The sequence below is a fragment of the Oncorhynchus keta genome, chromosome 23 (assembly GCF_023373465.1).
Source record: "Oncorhynchus keta strain PuntledgeMale-10-30-2019 chromosome 23, Oket_V2, whole genome shotgun sequence".
NCBI classification, from domain to species: Eukaryota; Metazoa; Chordata; class Actinopteri; order Salmoniformes; family Salmonidae; genus Oncorhynchus; species Oncorhynchus keta.
The window spans coordinates 48,473,640-48,496,671 of record NC_068443.1 but is presented as its reverse complement, the minus strand read 5'-3'; the positions used below and the strand labels follow the sequence as shown (position 1 = coordinate 48,496,671).

Sequence of the window (23,032 nt, the reverse complement as noted above, 5' to 3'; positions counted from 1 at the left end):
GAGCCTTTGCCCTCCCAGGCCCACCCACTTCATGTGAAATCCATAGATTAGGGCCTAATACATTTTTTTTTTAATTGGCTGATTTCCTTACATGAACTATACCTTAGTAAAATTGTTGAAATTGTTGCATGTTGCATTTATATTTTTGTTCAGTATAGATCAAATCAAATCTTATTTGTCACATGCGCTGAATACAACAGGTGTAGGTCGACCTTACAGTGAAATGCTTACTTACAAGTCCTTAACCAACTATGCAGTTGTAAGAAAATACCTTTTAAAAAAAGTAAGAGATAAGAATAACAAATAATTAAAGAGCAGCAATAAATAACAATAGCGGGGCGAAATGCAGGGGGTACTGGTACAGTAGAGTCGATGTGCATGTGCACCGGTGTTCGGGTAATTGAGGTAATGTGTACATATATAGTTATAGGTATAGTTATTAAAGTGATAATAACAGAGAGTAGCAGCCGCAGTGTAGAAGGGGGGGGACAATGCAAATAGTCTGGGTAGCCATTTGATTAGCCATTCAGGAGTCTTATGGCTTGTGGGTAGAAGCTGTTAAGAAGACCCTACTGAGTATTTCCAATCCCACTTTTACATCCACATGTACACATTTTTGTCTCATTAAGCCAACATGTAATTGATAGGCCTAATGCATTGGGGGCATTTATTTAACTTAGGAAAATGTTTTAAAACCCACAAATAATGCAAATGTCACATAAATATGAACAAATATGAATCATTGTTAATGTTTGGACAGTTTTTTTGTTTATATATACACACACATGTATACACATAATAATTATATATATATATAGACACACAATTAAATATATACACATGCACACTTTTATTTTGAAAACTTTTGATATTCCGTGACCCGGAAGTACTTTTTTAATGTTGATGACGAAATGCTGATGTAAGGAAGTGCACATCAAATTGGATAATGATTTAGCTACAATGATGCTATTTCAAATGTTAACAGTAAGTTCTACTATGCATATATTTTGTTGAAGTATTGTTGTAGTAACACTAGTCGTTCGTTTGATTGACGTTAAACTCTGGTTGATTAATCTTTTGCCGTTAGAGCCGCTACAGTTAATAGTTAACTAGCTACTATGGCTTGAATTGTTGGGATATTTGACGAATGACTGACTACCTGTTAGGGCTAGGCGGATGCTTGCTAGTCTAGGTAACTAGCTGCTGTACTAGTTAAACACTATCGTCGCCAGCAGGTAGCTAACAAGCTAGCTAAGCGAGTTTGCAGGCGATAAGTTAAAGTTAACCAACTGCCCTCGTAGAGCCAGTGGTTAAGGAACTTGTGAACGTACGTAGCTAGGTAACTAACTAGGCCTGGCTTGTTAGCAAACTAACGTTAGATAGTTTGTGTTAGCTTTCTAGTGTAAATTATTCGAAGTGTGTAGTCACGACCTTGTTCACTACAACTAACTAACTAGTTGGTGGTAGCTACTAATGCAGAATTTATGGTAGGTCAGTTAACTACTTACTTTGTATCCAATACATATTGACCAATAAATAGCCTATTGCCAGCCTATCATTACGTTCAGGATCACAGAGAGACCGATCACCACATAGCAGGACTTTTTGACCCCACAGTTGTCATTGACTGTCTGAATGTACAAGACAAGTAATTTAGTTATTATTAATGTTTTTTTTTTACCAGGCAGGTCAGTTAAAAACGAATTCTTATTTACGATGATGGCTTGGCAAAGGGCAAGTATATCTTTACTTTTACTTGAGTAATATTAAAGATAACTTTTTAATAGAAAATGACTTTAGTAAAAGGGAAAGTCACCCAATAAATTACTACTTGAGTAAAAGTCTAAAAGTATTTGTTTTTAATACTTAAGTACCAGAAAGTAGTTGTAATTTCTAAAATATGCTAAAGTATCAAAAGTAAGTCATTTCCAATTCCTTATATAAAGCAAACCAGATGCCATCATTTTTTATTTACGTATAGGCAGGGGCTCCAACACTCAGACATCATTTATAAAATAAGCATGTGTTGAGTGAGTCTGCCAAATCAGAGTCAGTAGGGATGACCAGGGATGTTCTCTTGATAAGTGTGTGAATTAGACAATTGTTCTGTTCTGATAAGCATTCAAAATGTTCCAAGTACTTTTGGGTGTCATGGAAAATGGAGTAAAACGTACATTATTTTCTTTAGGGATGTAAGTGAAGTAAAAGTTGTCAAAAATATAAATAGTACAGTACATATACCCCAAAAAAGACTTAAATAAAAATACTTGAAAGTACTACATAAGAACTTTACACCACTGAGTAAAAATACTTTAAATTAAGTTAGAGTTCATATGAGGAAATCAGTCAATTGAAATAAGTAAATTAGGCCCTAATCTGTGGATTTCACATGACTGGTCACAAATATGTACAAGAAAAAAAATTGACCTCAGTATCTCGTAATGGTATTTTTGTGCATTGAAATTGCCAATTGATAAAATGCAATTGTGTTCATTGTTTGTAGCTTATCCCTGCCATACCATAACCCTACTGCCACCATGTTTACAACGTTGACATCAGAAAACCGCTAGCCCACACGACGCTATAAACATGGTCTGTGGTTGTTAGGCTGTCTGAATGTACTGCTAAATTCTCTTACACGGTACACCTGGCGCCGACAGAGATGGTCGCCTCACTTCGCGTTCTTAGGAAACTATGCAGTATTTTATTTTTGTATGTATTATTTCTTACACTGTGTTACCCCAGGAAATATAAAGTCTTATCACATACAGCCGGGAAGTACTATTGGATATAAGAGCAACGGCAAATGACCAACATTACGAACAGGAATAGGACTTTCCCGAAGCGGATCCTCTGTTTGGACCACCACCCAGAACAATGGATCGAATCCCAGTAGGCGTCCCAAAACAATGGCGCCGCAGGAGGGGAAGACAAGAGCGGTCTTCTAGTCAGGCTCCGTAGACGGTCACATTGCGCATCGCTCCCAAGCATACTACTTGCCAATGTCCAGTCTCTTGACAACAAGATAGATGAAATCCGAGCAAAGGTTGACTTTCAGAGAGACATCAGAGATTGTAACATTCTCTGTTTCACGGAAACATGGCTCTCTCGGGATACGTTATCAGAGTCGGTACAGCCACCCGGTTTCTTCACGCATCGCTCCAACAGAAACAAACATCTTTCTGTTAATTAAGAAGAAGGGCGGGGCTGTATGCCTTATGATTAACGAGTCATGGTGTGATCATAACAACATACAGGAACTTACATCCTTTTGTTCACCTGACCTAGAATCCCTTACAATCAAATGCCGACCGCATTATCTACCAAGAGAATTTTCTTCGATTATAATCACAGTCGTGTACATCCCCCCCAAGCAGACACCTCGACGGCCCTGAAAGATCTTCATTGGACTCTATGTAAACTGGAAACCATATATCCTGAGGCTGCATTTATTGTAGCTGGGGATTTTGCACGACCCGGGCTGGCAAAATTCTGTTATCATTGTTACTCTAACTTCCGCGATGCATACAAAGCCCTTCCCCGCCCTCCTTTCAAACCAATCTGACCACGACTTTTATGTCCATTTTGTTGCTCCCAGCCTACAGACAGAAACTAAAACAAGAAACGCCCGTGCTCAGGTCTGTTCAATGCTGGTCTCACCAATCGGATTAAAACTGAGCTAAATGACTATCGCCCTGTAGCACTCACTTCCGTCATCATAAAGTGCTTTGAGAGACTAGTCAAGGAACATATCACCTCCACCCTACCTGACACCCTAGACCCACTCCAATTTGCTTACCGCCCCAGTAGGTCCACAGACGATGCAATCACACTGCACTATCCCATCTGGACAAGAGGAATATCTACAGTTGAAGTAAGAAGTTTACCTACACTTAGGTTGGAGTCATTAAAACTTGTTTTACAACCACTCCACAAATTTCTTATTAACAAACTATAGATTTGGCAAGTCGGTTAGGACATATACTTTGTCCATGACACAAGTAATTTTTCCAACAATTGTTTACAGATATCACTTATAATTCACTATCACAATTCCAGTGGGTCAGAAGTGTACATACACTAAGTTGACTGTGCCTTTAAACAGCTTAGAAAATTCCAGAAAAGAATGTCATGGCTTTATAAGGTTCTGATAGGCTAATTGACATCATTTGAGTCAATTGGAGGTGTACATGTGGATGTATTTCAAGGCCTACCTTCAAACTCAGTGCCTCTTTGCTTGACATCATGGGAAAATCTAAAGAAATCAGACAAAACCTCAGAAAAATCATTGTAGACCTCACAAGTCTGGTTCATTCTTGGGAGCAATTTCCAAACGCCTGAAGGTACCATGTTCATCTGTACAAAAAATAGTACACAATTATAACCACCATGTCATACACAGCTGTCATACCTCAGGAAGGAGACGTATTCTGTCTCCTAGAGATTAACGTGCTTTGGTGCAAAAAGTGCAAATCAATCCCAGAACAACAGCAAAGGACCTTGTGAAGATGCTGGAGGAAACAGGTACAAAAGTATCTATATCCACAGTAAAACGAGTCCTATATCAACATAACCTGAAAGGCCGCTCCGCATGGAAGAAGCCACTGCTCCAAAACCGCCATAAAAAAGCCAGACTACGGTTTGCAACTGCACATGGGGACAAAGATCGTACATTTTGGAGAAATGTCCTCAGGTCTGTTGAAACAAAAATAGAACTGTTTGGCCATGATGACCATTTATGTTTGGAGGAAAAAGGGGGAGGCTTGCAAGCCGAAGAATACCATCCCAACCGTGAAGCACGGGGGTGGCAGCATCATGTTGTGGGGGTGCTTTGCTGCAGAAGGGACTGGTGCACTTCACAAAATAGATGGCATCATGAGGTAGGAAAATTATGTGAATATGTTTTGAAGCAACATCTCAAGACGTCAGTCAGGAAGTTAAAGCTTGGTCGAAAATGGGTCTTCCAAATGGACAATGACCCCAAGCATACTTCTAAAGTTCTCGCAAAATGGCTTAAGGACAACAAAGTCAAGGTATTGGAGTGGCCATCACAAAGCCCTGACCTCAATCCTATAGAAAATCTGTGGGCAGAACTGAAAAAGTGTGTGCGAGCAAGGAGGCCTACAAACCTGACTCAGTTACACCAGCTCTGTCAGGAGGAACGGGCCAAAATTCACCCAACTTATTGTGGGAAGCTTGTGGAAGGCTACCTGAAACATTTGACCCAAGTTAAACACTTTAAAGGCAATGCTACCAAATAGTAATTGAGTGTATGTAAACTTCTGACACTGGGAATGTGATGAAAGAAAATTAAAGCTGAAATAAATCACTCTCTACTATTATTCTGACATTTCACATTCTTAAAATAAAGTGGTGATCCTCACTGCCCTAAGACAGGGAATTTTTTACGTGGATTAAATGTCCGGAATTGTTAAACTTAGTTTAAATGTATTTAGCTCAGGTGTATGTATACTTCCAACTTCAACCATAAGTAAGAATGCTGTTCATCGATTACAGCTCAGCATTTAACACCATTATACCTTCCAAATTCGTCATTAAACTCCAGACCCTGGGTCTCGACCCCGCCCTGTGCAACTGGGTCCTGGACTTTCAGACAGGCCGCCCCCAGGTGGTGAGGGTAGGAAACATCTCCACCCCGTTGATCCTCAACATTGGGGCCCCACAAGGGTTTGTTCTCAGCCCTCTCCTGTACTCCCTGTTCACCCATGACTGCGTGGCCATGCACGCCTCCAAATCAATCATCAAGTTTGCAGACGACATTACAGTGGTAGGCTTGATTACCAACAATGACGAGACGGCCTACAGGGCGGAGGTGAGGGCACTCGGAGTGTGGTGTCATGAAAATAACCTCACACTCAACGTCAACAAAACAAAGGAGATGATTGTGGACTTCAGGAAACAGCAGAGTGTGCACCCCCCTATCCACATCGATGGGACAGTAGTGGAGGAGTTGGAAAGTTTCAAGTTCCTCGGCATACACATCACGGACAAAATGAAATGGTCCACCCACACAGACATTATGATGAAGAAGGCGCAACCTCAGGAGGCTGAAGAAATTTGGCTTGCCACCTAAAACACTCACAAACTTTTACGGATGCACAATCGAGGGCATCCTGTCGGGCTGTATCGCCGCCTGGTACGGCAATGGCACCGCCCACAACCGCAAGGCTCTCCAGAGGGTAGTGAGGTCTGCACAACGCATCACCGGGGGCAAACGATCTACCCTCCTACAACACCCGATGTCACAGAAAGGCCAAAATGATCATCAAGGACAACAACCACCCGAGCCACTGCCTGTTCACCCCGCTATCATCCAGAAGGCGAGGTCGGTACAGGTGCATCAAAGCAGGGACCGAGAGACTGAAAAACAGCTTTTATCTCAAGGCCATCAGACTGATAAACAGCCATCACTAACAGTGAGTGGCTGCTGCCAACATACGGACTCATCTCTAGCCACTTTAATAATTAAAAATGGAATGTAATAAATGTATCACTAGCCTCTTTAAAAATGCCACTTTATATGTTAATATGCCCTACATTATTCATCTTATATGTATATACTGTACTCGATACCATCTACTGCATCTTGCCTATGCTGTTCGGCCATCGCTCATCCATATATTTATATGTACATATTCTTATTCTTCTCTTTACACTTGTGTGTATAAGGTAATTGTTGTAAAATTGTTAGATATTACTGCACGGTCGGAACTAGAAGCACACGCATTTTGCTACACTCGCATTAACATCTGCTAACCATGTGTATGTGAACAATAACATTTGATTTGATTCGTAAAAGACGTTTGAGGCGTCTTATGGTAGAGAAATTAACATTACATTCTCTGGCAACAGCTCTGGTGGACATTCCTGCAGTCAGCATGCCAATTGCACGCTCCCTCAACTTGAGACATCTGTGTCGTTATGTTGCGACAAAACTGAACTGGACATTTTAGAGTGCCCTTTTATTATCCCCAGAACAAGTTGCACCTGTGTAATGATCGTGATGTTTAATCAGTTTCTTGATATGGTACACCTGTCTGGTGGGATGGCCCGTGATGGCACAAGGTCAGTTTGACAATCTAGATACCGCCACTCCAAAAAAATAAGCAAAAAACTTCATGTATTGTTTTATATTTCTTGATGGTAAACATTGTCAGTGTAAACTGAAATGACTAAAAACAAAGAATGTTTTTGACTAAGAATCTTGGAGAACTAACAGTCACAAATTAAAAACTAGACAGTTGGAGACAATCTAAAATTCATAAAATGTCGTGGCATGTGGCCGCAATTGTTAAAATGTTTTGAGTCGCTCAGATAGTATAAGAAGACGGATGAAGCCATGTCACAATGACAAAGAATATCAAGAAATTAGCTTTAAAGCTGAAATGTTTTCTCAGCCCCAAGACAAAAAGTGTATCATTGCTTTAAAAAGCAAAATATTGTCTCTGTGACCAAGAGGGCCTTTACAAATGTTGGCCACAGCCACTACCATGCCCCCTACAATCATTGCAGCTCAAGAACTCAATTCAACTTCCTCTTGCAGTACGCAGTCAGACCAATCTATCTTAGATGCTCCTATTTTTCGGATGTCATGGAGAAATGTGCTGAATAGTGCAATTTCTGTTTTGAAACATGGTTTTTATTTATGATTTTAACAATCCATAATTGAGTAGACTTTGTGCCGTAAGAACTGAACACCTCAGAATGTTGCCTACATGAATGTCATATTTGACTAAGCTCTGGCTAGGCAAACCATTTGAGTATGTGTTAGACTGAGCCCCAACCAAATCCTTTTTCTCCCTCCCCCTTTGTTCCAGGTGCCTAGTCAAACCTTGCCTTAGTGTGGGACCCCCGGCCTGGGTATGGCTCTAATCGAGGGGGTGGGGGACGAGGTCACCCTGCTCTTTGGGGCGGTCCTCCTGCTGCTGGTACTGGTGATTGCCTGGGCCTCCACGCACACGGCCGAGCCCCCCGAAAACCTCTTCACAACACCCCCTACCTCATCCTCCTCCTCTTCAGTCTCTGCCTCCCTCCAGCTCCGGACCGCCCCCTCTGATCCGCACCCGGCTCCCAATAACATCACCACCAATGACAGCGACAGTTCGGAGTTGCCACCTACCACAACCACTCTGGTCAGCCTGACCCCACCTTTGGGGGAGGAAGGCAAGGCAGAGGCCGGAGGACAGATTCCTGAGGTGGGTGGAGAAAGGGGAGTAGAGGGGGCAGGTGGAGAGAGCAGCCTTCTGGAAGAAGAGGGGTCGGGCTTCAGGAGGGATGGTGTGAGACACCGAGAGGGCGTCGGAGGTGGCCAGGCTGGAGCCGGCCCCTCTCCTTCCCCTTCTTTCCCCACCCCGACTCCACTAGACAGTGCCTCAAGTGACAGCCACTTCCCTGATGTGGATACTACTGCCGCTGCCGAGAGGAACATGGTCTTGCGTCTTAAGTTCCTCAACGACACAGAGAGGATGGCCCAGGTCAAGCCTGAGGACACCATTGGTTACATCAAAAGGTACCTATTCTTTTGAGGTTTGTATCTATCTATTGCATTTGACCTATTCATTCATATGAACACTTGAGACACATTCAATTTGGTTTGCCTCTTAGTTAAGAGGGCAGCTTTCAAGTAGACCTACACTTCCTCCTATTCTTTCAGGGTCTATCTGCAAGTTTAAATGTATTTTAATTTTTTAATGTGATTGAACATTTATGCAGAGACTTGCAGGGATTAACCAAGTCCAAGGCTAACTCATTCTTAACAGAGCCTTCTCACAGCATTCTGTCTCTCCTTATAGACCTTGGGGATGGTGACACACATGGCAAGGTGTTTCAGGATGCTTTTTAGGCTGACCTATAGCATCAAGGGAATCGACTTAATCGTTTTCCAAATACTTAGGCAGAAACTAGGGATTTGTGGGTTGTAGTAAGATTGTTTGAATATAATCCCTATGGTTAAGATTTGGGTAGTGTGTTTACATAGATTCACACTGGTGCCGACCACTATTGAGGCTGGCAGAGGTGAAGGGGTGGGTGTGTATCAATCAGACCTGCGTTCATAGAACTATATTTAAATTATTTTCAAGTACATTTGGCAAAAACCATTTAGATTAGGTTATTTGAAAATACATCTATATTTAATTTAGTATTAAATGCATTTAGAAGATATTGGCAGGCATTTACAACTACGTCTATTTGAAGAAGACTAGTTGGTTTGGGCTGTGTATTTGAAAATATCCAAAACACGAAAGTGTATTTCCAAATAAAAAAATACTGCTGCTTGTGGCAACATACTGCTGAGTCTCATTTGAAGATTGTGTACAATTTATAATGTGGTGCCCTTAACTATGTAGCTTATTTCAAAGTGGGAAACCATTGTTTATGTTGTAGGGTTAGGGTTTACTAAGGCGCTTGTAACGCCAGGGTAGTGGGTTCGATTCCCGGGACCACCCATACGTAGAATGTATGCACACATGACTGTAAGTCGCTTTGGATAAAAGCGTCTGCTAAATGGCATATACTAAGGGATGTTCTATATGAATTCAATCACTCTTTTACCTCACTTTGATTTGATTTGAACAAAACCTTCCATACATGTTTGCCCATGGTAGAAGAGGTCAGAAAGAGACGTTTTGGACCTGATTTACAAAATATTAAGGAGATGGAGGTTCTCAAAGTTGACCCTTCTGCAAATTTAATGACCCCCCCCTGTAAAAAAAAAAAAAAAATCACATTTACATAAGTATTCAGTCCCTTTGCTATGAGAATCAAAATTGAGCTCAGGTGTATCCTGTTTCCATTGATCATCCTTGTGATGTTTCTCCAACTTGATTGGAGTCCATCTGTGGTAAATTCAATTAATTGGACATGATTTGGAAAGGCACACACCTGTTTGGAACCACCAAGACTCTTCCTAGAGCTGGCCGCCCGGCCAAACTGCGCATCGGGGGAGAAAGACATTGGTTAGGGCGGTGACCAAGACACAATGGTCACTCTGACAGAGCTCCAGAGTTCTTCTGTGGAGAACCTTCCAGAAGGACAACCATCTCTGCAGCACTCCACCAATCAGGCCTTTATGATAGTGGCCAGACGGAAGCCACTCCTCAGTAAAATGCATGACAGACCGCTTGGAGTTTGCCAAAAGGCACCTAAAGGACTCTGACCATGAAAAAAACAGATTCTCTTTTCTGATGAAACCAAAATTAAACTCTTTGGCCGGAATGCCAAGCATCATGTCTGGAGGAACCCTGGCACCATCCCTACTGTGAAGCGTGGTGGTAGCGTCATGCTGTGGGAATGTTTTTCAGCGGCAGGGACTGGGAGACTAGTCAGGATAGAGGGTAAGATGAATAGTGCAAAGTACAGATCGATCCTTGATGAAAACCTGCTCAGAGTGCTCAGGTCCTCAGACTGGGGCAAAGGTTCACCTTCCAACAGGACAACAACCCTAAGCACACAGCCAAGACAAAACAGGAGTGGCTTCGGGACAAGTCTCTGAATGTCCTTGAGTGTCCCAGCCAGAGCCCGGACTTGAACCCGATCGAACATTTCTGGAGAGACCTGAAAATAGCTGTGCCGCGATGCTCCCCATCCAACCTGGCAGAGCTGGAGTGGATTTCCAGAGAGGAATGGGACAAACCCATCAAATACAAGTGTGAGAAGCTTGTAGCGTCATACCCAAGAAGACTAGAGGCTGTAATCGCTGCCAACGGTGCTTCAACAAAGTACTGCGTAAAGGGTCTGAATACTTTTATTACATGTATTATTTCAGTTTTTGTTTTTAATACATTTGCAAAAATATCTAAACAGTTTTTGCTTTTTTATGAGGTATTGTGTGTCAATGGGGGGACAGGGACTATTTAATCCATTTTAGAATAATGTAATGTAACAAAATGCGCAACAAAATGCACATCAAGGGGCCTGAATACTTTTCAAATGCGTTGTAAATGTAAATTATCCAAAAACTCAAATAAAAAAGTTTTGCATATGTTATAGCTCAGACCCTATTTTACTATAGAAAGTTACGGGGAATAATTATCCCAGGAAAAATAGTTTTGGGGGCGTGCTCTTTGCATCTGTAACTGTGCGTCTGAGTTTCATCATTATACATGATTTATTCATGATCATCCATAACCGTGGTAGCATCCACATTAATCTAGAAGTGCTCAAACATATTATTTTCTTATTTACAATAAAACTAACTCCAAAATGACACTAGATTACTTAACGATTCATTTCTATTGGGCACAACAATTCCAAACACGACCAAAACAAATTGCAAATGCATCCAACAAGTTTGTAGTCACAAGCTTGATGTAGTCATTGCGTGCTAGGAATACGGAATCAAATAATCTTTTGACAAAATTGAATACACTAAGTGAATTTGTCCAAACACTTATGACCCCTTCAAATGTGGGGACTAGATACATAAAGTGATTTAATTTCTAAACAGTAAATCAGATAAAATACCCTGAAATAAAAGGTGACGTACTGTCACGTCATATAAAACATTGTATATCAAATAGAAAATGCTGGAGCAAAATGTAAAGTTTTAGCTTCTCTGTCCAAATAAGTAGTGGTTCTTGAGGAATAGAACTTATAAATGTCTCATGAACTTATACTGAACAATTATATAAACGAAACATGTAAAGTATTCATGAGCTGAAATAAAAGATCCCAGAAGTTTTCCATGCACACAAAAAGTTAACTCACCTATTTTGTGCACAAATTTGTTTATGTCCATTGCTGAGCATTTCTCCTTTGCCAAGATAATCCATCCACCTGACAGGTGTGGCAGCTTGTGCTGGAGACAATAAAAGGCCCTTTTAAAATGTGATGTTTTCTCACACAATGCCAAGTTGTGAGGAGTGTGCAATTGGCATGCTGACTGCATGAATGCCTACCAAACCTGTTGCCAGAGTACCAGTCAGATTGCAGACAAGCGTGTATGGCGTAGTGTGGGCAAGCGGTGGGGTTATGGTATGGGCAGGCATATGCTACGGTCAAGAAACACAATAGCATTTTATCGATTTAAAAATTTGAATGCACGGAGATACCGTGATGAGATCCTGAGGCCCATTGTTGTGCCATTCTTCCACCTCCATCACCTCATGTTTCAGCATGATAATGCACGGTCCCATGTTGCAAGGATCTGTACACAATTCCTAAGAAGCTGAAAATGTCCCAGTTCTTCCATTGCGTGCATGTCACCCATTGAGCATGTTTGGGATGCTCTGGATTGACATGTACGACAGCGTGTCCAGTTCCCGCCAATATCCAGCAACTTCGCACAGCCATTGAACAGGAGTGGAACATCTAGCCACAATCAACAGCCTGATCAGCTCTATATGAAGGAGACGTCACACTGCGTGAGGCAAATAGTCACACCAGATACTGACTGGTTTTCTGATCCACGCCCCTACTTTTTTTTTTTTTTTTATGGTATATTTGACCAACAGATGCATATCTGTATTCCCAGTCATGTGAAATCCATAGATTTGGGCCGAATGAACTATCCTACCACAGCAGAACCTAAAATATAAGGGCAATTCTAGCATTCTGGATGTGACACCCCCATGCAATATCACAACTTTAATATCTCAGAGAATGGCCAAACAGAACATACATTCAATGTTTGGTGTGTGTTTCTATAGTCCCCCTTGGTGAGGGAGTATACCCCAAAAAACAGACTTTATGGATGTGAATGGCCAAGCTTTTTTGGGGGAGATTAAACATATTAGCATAAGGGTAAAAACATGGTTAGCCATTTCAAAAGGAAGGCTCTACTGAACACAAAAAAATCGTACATTTGAAAATATTGTTATTTTCAATATTACCTTGGAGAGATAAAAAAACAACGGTTATGGAAGTTACACCCTTTGTTGTTGTGGATGGGACTGAGTCTGAAATAGACATTTGTTGTCGCCTGGAACATTTTTTATATTATTATTATTATTATCATTTCAGCAGAAGGTAAAGTACTTTAGGGTAGCCTGAATAATATACTGCGTTAGGCTAAGGCCAGGCACCACACCCAAATAGGGGAATTTGTACTCTTTACATACACTGAGTGTACAAAACATTAAGAACACCTTCCGAGCATGAGTGTTGAAAGTGTTCCACAGGGATGTTGGACCATGTTGTGTCCCACATTTGTGTCAAGTTGGCTGGATGTCCTTTTGGTGGTGGACCGTTCTCAAAATGTTGAGCGCAAACCCAGCAGTGTTGCAGTTCTTGACACAAACTGGTGCGCCTGGCACCTACTTCTATACCCCGTTGAAAGGCACTTGTCTTGGCCATTCACTCTCTGAATTACACACATACACAATCCATGTCTCAATTATTGTCTCAAGGCTTAAAAATCCTTCATGTACAGTGATTGAAGTGGATTTAACAAGAGCCATCAATAAGGGACCATAGCTTTCACCTGGATTCACCTGGTCAGTCTTTAACCTGTCTCCTCCCCTTCATGTACAGTGATTGAAGTGGATTTAACAAGAGCCATCAATAAGGGATCATAGCTTTCACCTGGTCAGTATGTCATGGGAAGAGCAGGTCTTCATAATGTTTTGTACAATCAGTGTATATCACAATTAACCATAACCAGTTGAATGTAGACACAAATTTGAGATTTGTAATAAAATATACATGTGCCTATACCACCAATTCAATTGGAGACCAAATAAAACCTTGATGGAAGTTAGCTTTACAGAGCGTTTCAAGATGATGTGAGGTGCATGTATTACAAAAACATTTTTAAAAAAAACACACAAAAAAACATGGATGTTGTTACATTACAGTTGCAATCGTCTTTCTTTCTTACATGACTTTAGAACTCGCAAATAAATCCCAGGACACTTCAGTGTGGTCTGTATTATTTAATTGAGATGTTAACTTCATAAACACTGGGGGACAGCTGTGAGTGTCCAGTATAATAGCCAACATTCATGCAATTTCTTACTTAAACTCGTCATATAAAGCATACATTCCAACATATAGTTCATGACATCTGCTCGATCATCTGGTCTGAGACCACTCTCGGCAGATGTCCACATGTTGCATGTGGTCTTCCCGGAGGTTAACCACAATATGAGAGTAATGGCAGCCAGCAGAAAACTACCTAACTCTGATGTAACCTTTGTCCTTTCTCCCCAACCCCACTTCAGGACCTACTTCGCCGGTCAAGAGCACCAGGTGCGCCTCATCTACCAGGGCCAGCTGCTACAGGATGATGGCCAGACACTGGCCTCGTTAAACCTGTCTGACAACTGCGTCTTGCACTGCCACATCTCCCAGCACGCCACCAGGGCAGCACCAGCAGGGGCCCGGGCTGCCGACCAGGTCCACGTGGCCCTCAACGTGGGCAGCCTCATGGTGCCCCTGTTTGTGCTCATGCTGTCTGTGCTCTGGTACTTCCAGATACAGTACCGTCAATTCTTCACCGCGCCCGCCACCGCGTCACTGGTGGGCATCACCATTTTCTTTAGCTTTGTGGCGTTTGCGGTCTATCGCCGCTGAGGTGAGTTTCCCTTTGGTACGAGCCACATCCCGGATGTTCTTAAATGAGCTTCGTTAATTTGCAGTAGTAAAAGTGGCTCCGGATTGTCTCGTTCTATTTATCTGCACTGGTGTGGAACAGCAAGACAGACAGCTATTGCCTCAGTAGGTGTCCTCTAGTCTACCATATTGTGCTTTCACATGAGTGCAGATGAAGGGGAGATGAGGCCATTTTAGACTATCGAGATGTACCCTTACTTAGTTCCTCTCCCTTCGTGGATTCTCTGTGAAACAAGCTTTCTGTCTTTCCTTCCCCAAATGCTCCATTCATGTAAAGAACAATGTCACCAGATGGATGTGCTGTGATTTTATTTCTCCTCCCCCATGTTTTTTTTGCATAGCGATTCTCATTGTGCCTATCCTAATATTACAGTTTTTTTTCTTATGTATTCTGGTATGCTACCGCCTCCAGTTTAGTTGGTGCTTGCCTGTAGATAGAGTCTATTTTTGGGGCTTACCCCCTTTTGACTCGAGGCAAGACTTGGACTTGGCCAGAGGACAATTTGTCTGTTTGCCTGTCTTTCTCACTGCAGTGATGGAGGTTCAACTGCTGTTGTGCTGTATGTATGTAGGTTGGGACTTAAAGCCTAATTTATGTTTAAAATATGGCTTTTTGAAAGGAAAATATTCAAATTCTATTAAATCATTCTTTTATTTACTGCTGGCTTTTGTGTGTGCATCTTTTGAAGAGGTTTTCAATATTTCCACATTGGGTTTGCATCAGTCATTGTTTTTGGCCTTTATATACAATATTAACCATTAATTTATTAAAGCTACAGACTGGATTTGGGAAATTGTTCGAAGGTAATTTTAATTTGTGATATTTACCCATCGATTCTTGAATAATTGATTTATCTGCACCCCAGTAAATCAATGGATTTGATTAATTAGATTCAATGCAATTTCATCTTTGTGGATTGCACAGATCCCGAAGCTTCTGCCCATGTACGGGATGCTCTACTCATTCGGCTTCCCAGAGAACAAGCTACTCCGGTGAATGTCAGTGATGAATGGCGCTCGTTTAAACAAGTTAGATCAAAGCTGAATCAATGTCTGCAAGATCACATGATGATAGAATTCTACATAACAGAACCAAATATAATAGCACAGTATAACATTATTTTAAGACAAAAATATCACCTTATGATTGGTTGCATTTTTCTCTCGTGGCCAAAACTCAACGTATTGGTGGAGTGCTGCAGAGATGGTTGTCCTTCTGGAAGGTTCTCACATTTCCACAGAGGAACTCTGGAGCTCTGTCAGAGTGACCATCGGCTTCTTGGCCATCTCCCTTACCCTGGGCCCTTCTCCGCCAATTGCTCAGTTTGGCCAGGCGGCCAGCTCTAGGAAGAGTCTTGATAGTTCCAAACTTCTCCCATTTAAGAATGATGGAGGCCACTGTGTTCTTGGGGACCTTCACTGCTGCAGAAATGTTTTGGTACTGTAAAGTAACAAATTGTAGAACAAGTCAAGGGGTCTGAATACTTTCCGAAGACACTATGCTTCATGATCAAAACCTATTTCTTCATGCAACAAACTTGGATAGTTAATTGTTTTACTTTGAGGTTAATTTTAGTGTTTTAACGACCATTCCACAGGTGCATGTCATTTATTGTTTATGGTTCATTGAACAACCAATGGGACACAGTGTTTAAACCCTTTACAATGAAGATCTGTGAAGTTATTTGGATTTTTACGAATTATCTTTGAAAGACAGGGTCCTGAAAAAGTACTTTTTTTTTCTGAGTTTACATATGATATTGGCAGAAAGTTTAAATTATTGTTAATCTAACTGCACTGTCCAATTTACAGAGAGAGGATGTCATGCTATTGTTTTAGGAGAGTGCACAATTGTGAACTTAAAAGGATTTAACCAATTTGGCAGTCTTGATACAACATTTTGAACAGATATGCAATGGTTCATTCTAAAACTCATCACTAAGCTAAGAACCCTATTAAACACCTCCCTCTGCAACTGGATCATGGACTTCCTGATGGGCTGCCCCCAGGTGGTAAGGGTAGATAACAACATATTTGCTTCCATGATCCTCAACACGGGGGTACCTCGGGTGCGTGCTCAGTCCCCTCCTGTACTCCCTATTCACCCATGGCCAAGCACGACTCCAACACCATTAAGTTTGCAGACGACACAACAGTGGTAGGCCTGATCACTGACAATAAGACAGCCTTTAGGGAGGAGGTCAGAGACCTGACCGTGTGGTGCAAGGACAAGAACCTCTCCCTCGATGTGATCAAGACAAAGGAGCTGATCATGGACAACAGGAAAAGGATTCCCGAACACACACCCTTTCAGATCAGATGGGGCTGTAATGGAGAGGGTTGAGAGTTTCAAGTTCCTTGTTGTCCACAACACTAACATACTGTCATGTTCCAAACACACCAAGACAGTCGTGAAGAGGGCACGACAATACATTTTCCCCTTCAGGAGACTGAAAAGATTCGGCATGGGTCCCCAGATCCTCAAAAAGGTCACCAGCTGCACCATCGAGAGCATCCTGACCGTTTGCATTACCACATGGTATGGCAACTGCTCGGCTTTCGCCCCTAAGGCAGTACAGAAGGTAGTGCATACGGCCCAGTACATCTTGGGGCCAAGGGTCACCCTAGTCGTAGACTGTTCTCTCTGCTACAGCACGGCAAGTGGTAACGGAGCGTCAAGTCTAGGTCCAAAAGACTCCTTAACAGCTTTTACCCCCAAGCCAAAAGACTGATGAACAATTAATCAAATGGCCACCCTGACTATTTACATTGACCCCCCCCCCCTTTTTACACTGCTGCTACTGGCTGTTGGCTGTTTATTATCTATCCATAGTCACTTTACCCCTACCTACATGTACAAATGACCTCGATTAACCTGCACACCGACTCGGTACCGGTAGCCCCTGTATATAGCCTCATTATGTTATTGTGTTTGTTTTTATTTGATTTAGTAAATATTTTCTTAGCCAACAATGCAGCTCAGGAAATAGTTAAGGGTTTGTATAAGTAAGCATTTCACATTAAGGTCTACATGTTGTATTCTGCAGATGTCACAAATAATATGTAATTGGATATACACTAAAGCAAGGCTTGTTTTGGTAATGAATATAGGCTACAAGATAGATAGGCTGTTTGTAATAAGTGAATTACCCTTTGAAAGAAGCGGTACACACAGCTGTCTTACCAAAATAATGCAAAACTAAATGCTTGAAAGGAGTAGCCTAGTTATTCATGCACGCAAACAAAAATACTGAATAGCAGTTTTGCTTAGAATATCAACACAACTGGAATGCGAACGAATGAATGCAAGCAGAACAAATCAGCAGCAACAAGTGGGCCTAGTAAACTAAATAAAGCTATGACACAATGTATATTTAGGCTAGTTACAGTACATTAACAGTGACCACACCCCATAAAAGGTGAATGGAGAACCAAAACACAGCGAGATGCAGCCATGCACAGCTGTCTTGCCAAATAAATAGGCCTATAGGCCCACTTCAGACATGGAAAATCATGCCGCTCATTAGTACAGCAACACGTTGTAGTGTGGCACAATACACTTCGGTGAATTAAATTCCACCCACCCACGTAATCAAATAAGCAATGCTGGCCTACCATAAACATGTTTCCAGAGTATTAAGATTGTTAAAATATGTATAGTCTTCTGATTATTTTCGGGAAAATTTGCAAACTATATGCACATTTTGTGTCACCTTTTTGGGCCTTCACCATTTTGTGTCACCTTTTTCGGCCTTCACCAGTTTGTCACCTTTTTGGGCCTTCACCAGTTTGTATCCCTGCTTCCTCACTGCCTCCCTCTACTTAAGGCCTCAGCATGCTTCAGTTCCCGACAGCCGAAGTTGGCTAGACGAAGTACTCAAAGTACTCGAGTACTCCCTTAAGACATTTGCTTAAAAAAACTAGAAAAAAATAGTCAACATTACTGTTTGTCCAATTTGAGATGCCGTGGCCAGTATACACTTCCTCAAAATAGTCAGAATTAATCTAAGATAACTCAAGAAATCTGTCAATTATCTTTACTTTTTATCAAACTAAGATGTTTGGTGCAGTATTTCTAAAAGAAAAATTATGTGCATGAAAACAAGTCGTTTCTCATTGAATGACAACAAAGACTTTACTGAAGAATCCCTACTGTTTACCAATCACCGACGAAGGGGTGTAGACTTTGGGTACGGACTTCGGCTTGCCTCAAGAAAAATTGCTTGAACAATCAAAAAAGCCTTAATCGAAGTCCAAAACTAAGAAAAACACCACAAAACGTTGTAATATATGCACATAATCTTCCAAACTGTTTTGGCTATGCGGACGCCTTAGAGGCCTCCAGCTCCCCTTGAAAGAAGGCAGTGGCAGTGAGGCCTTCTGCTTTGTAAGTCTGGCTTTTTTTAGAGCAGGTAGAGTACTTTACCTCTCTGGTCTGATAAAATCAAATCAAAGTTTATTTGTCACGTGCGCCGAATACAGTGAAATGCTTACTTACAGGCTCTAACCAATAGTGCAAGAAAGGTATTAGGTGAACAATAGGTAGGTAAAGAAATAAAACGACAGTAAAAAGAGTCTATAAACAGAAGTGAGGCTATAAAAGTAGCGAGGTTAGTTTGTGTCTCATCAACCTGCTTGTCGGTGATCAGGCCTTTGTACCACTGTTGTCAGGTCTCTGCAAACTTAATGATGGTGTTGGAGTCGTGCCTGGCCATGCAGTCGTGGGTGAACAGGGAGTACAGGAGGGGACTGAGCACGCACCCATGGGGAGCTCCAGTGTTGAGGATCAGCGTGGCAGATGTTGCTACCTATCCTCACCCCCTGGAGGCAGCCCGTCAGGAAGTCCAGGATCCAGTTGCAGAGGGAGGATTACCAGGACGTGCAGGTCTTTGTGTTCTTGGGCACAGGGACTATGGTGGTCTGCTTGAAACATGTTGGTATTACAGACACAATCAGGGACATGTTGAAAATGTCAGTGAAGGCACCTGCCAGTTGGTCAGCACATGCCGGAGCACATGTCCTGGTAATCTGCCTGGCCCCACAGCCTTGTGTATGTTGACCTGTTTAAAGGTCTTACATCTGCTACGGAGAGCGTGATCACACAGTCGTCCGGAACAGTCGTCCGGAACAGCTGATGCTCTCATGCATGATTTAGCTCATCTGGTAGGCTCGTGTCACTGGGCAGCTCGCGGCTGTGCTTCCGTTTGTAGTCTGTAATAGTTTGCAAGCCCTGCCACATAAGACGAGCGTTGGAGCCGGTGTAGTATGATTCAATCTTTGTCCTGTATTGAACCTTTGCCGGTTTGATGGGTCATCGCAGGGCATAGCAGGATTTCTTGTAAGCTTCCGGGTTAGAGTCCCGCACCTTGAAAGCAGCAGCTCTAGCCTTTAGCTCAGTGCAAATGTTTCCTGTAATCCATGGCTTCTGGTTGGGGTATGTACGTACAGTCACTGTGGGGACGACGTCCTCGATGCACTTATTGATAAAGCCAGTGACGGATGTGGTCTATTCCTCAATGCCACCGGAAGAATCCCGGAAAATGTTCCAGTCTGATAGCAAAACATTCCTGTAGTTTAGCATCTGCTTCATCTGACCACTTTTTTATGGACCGAGTCACTGGTGCTTCCTGCTTTAATTTTTGCTTGTTAGCGGCAATCAGGAGGATAGAGTTGTGGTCGGATTTACCAAATGGAGGGCGAGGGAGAGCCTTGTACGCGTCTCTGTGTGTGGAGTACAGGTGATCTGGAATTATTTCCCCCTCTGGTTGCACATTTAACATGTTGATAGAAATTTGGTAGAACTGATTTAAGTTTCCCTGCTTTAAAGTCTCTGGCCACTAGAAGCGCCGCCTCGGTGTGTGGTTTCCTGTTTGCTTATTTCCTTATACAGCTGACTGAGTGCGGTCTTAGTGCCAGCATTTGTCTGTGGTGGTAAATTAACAGCCAAATAAATTAATGAAGGAGCCATCACTGAGGTGGACAGGTAATCATTACATTTTTTTCACCATCCTCTTGACTGCGGCCTGGGTCATGGGCATCCTGGGGAGGACGCCCCGCAGGTGGGTTTACAGGAGCAGGTAGCGTGGCAGGGACTGTTTCACACTCTGCAGTAACATAATGCCACAGCTGTCAAGAATCCAGAAGCTTCTCTGGGCTGGTGTTAAGAGCAGATCCACCCGCTCCAGGATGTCTTTCCCTGTGGTGCTTGGCCAGTATCCCATCATTGGCAGCTCTCATGGGCTCTGTCCATCGACTGTGGTCCAATACGACCCTTGCTTGATGGCCCCAGAGCAGGCAGCACAGGGAGAAGCTGTCAGGGACAGTGGTGTTGTGGCTGGCAGCGGCCAAGATGTGCTTGGCAGATCTAAAAGAAAGGCACAATATTCTTTGAATGACAAAGCCTTGACGATACACTAACCTAAATAGTGTGTGTGTGTGTGTGAGAGACAGAATGAGTCACAGTGCCTGCAGAGGGTATTCGCACCCCTTGACTTTTTCCAAATGTCGTTGTATTAGAGCCTAACTCAGTTACCGCAGAGAAAAGAAACCACTCAGGGATTTCACCATGAGGCCAATTGTGATTTGAAAACAGTTTGAGTTTAATGGCAGTGATAGGAGAAAACTGAAGATGGATCAATAACATTGTAGTTACTCCACAATACTAACAGAGTGAAAAGAAGGAAGCCTTGTACAGAATACAAATATTCCAAAACATCCTGTTTGCAACAAGGCACTAAAGTAATACTGCCTGCATCATGTAATGAGTATGCTTGTCATTGTCAAGGACTAGGGAGGTTCTTTTATAATAAAATTAAACGGAATTGAGCTAAATCCAGGAAAAATACTAAAGGAAAACCTGGTTCAGTCTAGGAGAATATTGCACCTTTCAGCAGAACATTTTTTAAAATGTTTTATCTATATTTTATTTCACCTTTATTTAACCAGGTAGGCTAGTTGAGAACAAGTTCTCATTTACAACTGCGACCTGGCCAAGATCAAGCAAAACACATTAAACAACTCAGAGTTACACATGGAATAAACAAACATACAGTCAATAATACTGTAGAAAAGTCTATATACAGCATGTGCAAATGACGTAGGCTAAAGGAGGTGAAGCAATAAATAGGCCATGGTGTCGAAGTAATTACAATATAGCAAATAAACACTGGAATGGTTAAATGTGCAAGAAGAGATACTGGGGTGCAAAGGAGCAAGATAAATAAATACATAAATATTATAAATACAGTATGGGGATGAAGTAGATTGGATGGGATATTTACAGATTGGCTATGTACAGTGATCTGTGAGCTGCTCTGACAGCTGGTGCTTAAAGCTAGTGAGGGAGGTAAGAGTCTCCAGCTTTACTGATTTTTACAGTTCGTTCCAGTCATTGGCAGCAGGATGACATGGAAATGGCTGGCTAGCAATGATCAACACCCAATTTCACAGTTTGAAGAATTTTTAAAATAATGTACAAATATTGTGCAACCCAGGTGTGCAAAGCTCTTAGAGATCCATAAAGACTCACAGCTGTAATTGCTGCAAAAGGTGGGGGTTGATTACTTATCTAATCAAGATATACAGGCAGTTCACTATACACTGTTCCTAGGCCGTCATTGAAAATAAGAATTTGATCTTAACTGACTTGCCTAGTTAAATAAAGGTAAAATAAAAAATAAACAGTGAGGGAAAAAAGTATTTGATCCCCTGCTGATTTTGTACGTTTTCCCACTGACAAAGACATGATCTGTCTATGATCAGGTTTATTTGAACAGTGAGAGACCAAATAACAACAAGAAAATCCAGAAAAACGCATGTCAAAAATGTTATAAATTGATTTGCATTTTAATGAGGGAAATAAGTATTTGACCCCCTCTCAATCAGAACGATTTCTGGCTCCCAGGTGTCTTTTAAACAGGTAACGAGCTGAGATTAGAGCACACTCTTAAAGGGAGTGCTCCTAATCTCAGTTTGTCCACAGAAGCAATCAATCAGATTCTCCAAGGATGTCAGGGACAAGATTGTAGACCTACACAAGGCTGGAATGGGCTATCGTCAAGCAGCTTGGTGAGAAGGTGACAACAGTTGGTGCGATTATTCGCAAATGGAAGAAACACAAAAGAACTGTCAATCTCCCTCGGCCTGGGGCTCCATGCAAGATCTCACCTCGTGGAGTTGCAATGATCACAAGAACGGTGAGGAATCAGCCCAGAACTACACGGGAGGATCTCGTCAATGATCTCAAAGCAGCTGGGACCATAGTCACCAAGAAAACAATTGGTAACACACTACGCCGTGAAGGACTGAAATCCTGCAGCGCCCGCAAGGTCCCCCTGCTCAAAAAAGCTCATATACATGCCCGTCTGAAGTTTGCCCATGAACATCAATGATTCAGAGGACAACTGGGTGAAGTGTTGTGGTCAGATGAGACCAAAATGGAGCTCTTTGGCATCAACTCAAC

The 23,032-nt window shown here is 42.1% G+C and overlaps 1 protein-coding gene across 1 annotated transcript; it reads left to right on the top strand.

Moving 5' to 3' along the window:
• The first annotated feature begins 869 nt into the window (after nucleotides 1–869).
• Nucleotides 870–15,229, top strand: tmub1 (transmembrane and ubiquitin-like domain containing 1). The gene is made up of 3 exons (XM_035800587.1): nucleotides 870–984; nucleotides 7,839–8,530; nucleotides 14,181–15,229. Exons 2-3 carry the CDS (start codon nucleotides 7,884–7,886, stop codon nucleotides 14,530–14,532), a joined length of 999 nt encoding a protein of 332 aa, XP_035656480.1. The 5' UTR covers nucleotides 870–984; nucleotides 7,839–7,883; the 3' UTR covers nucleotides 14,533–15,229.
• Nucleotides 15,230–23,032: the final 7,803 nt, after the last annotated feature.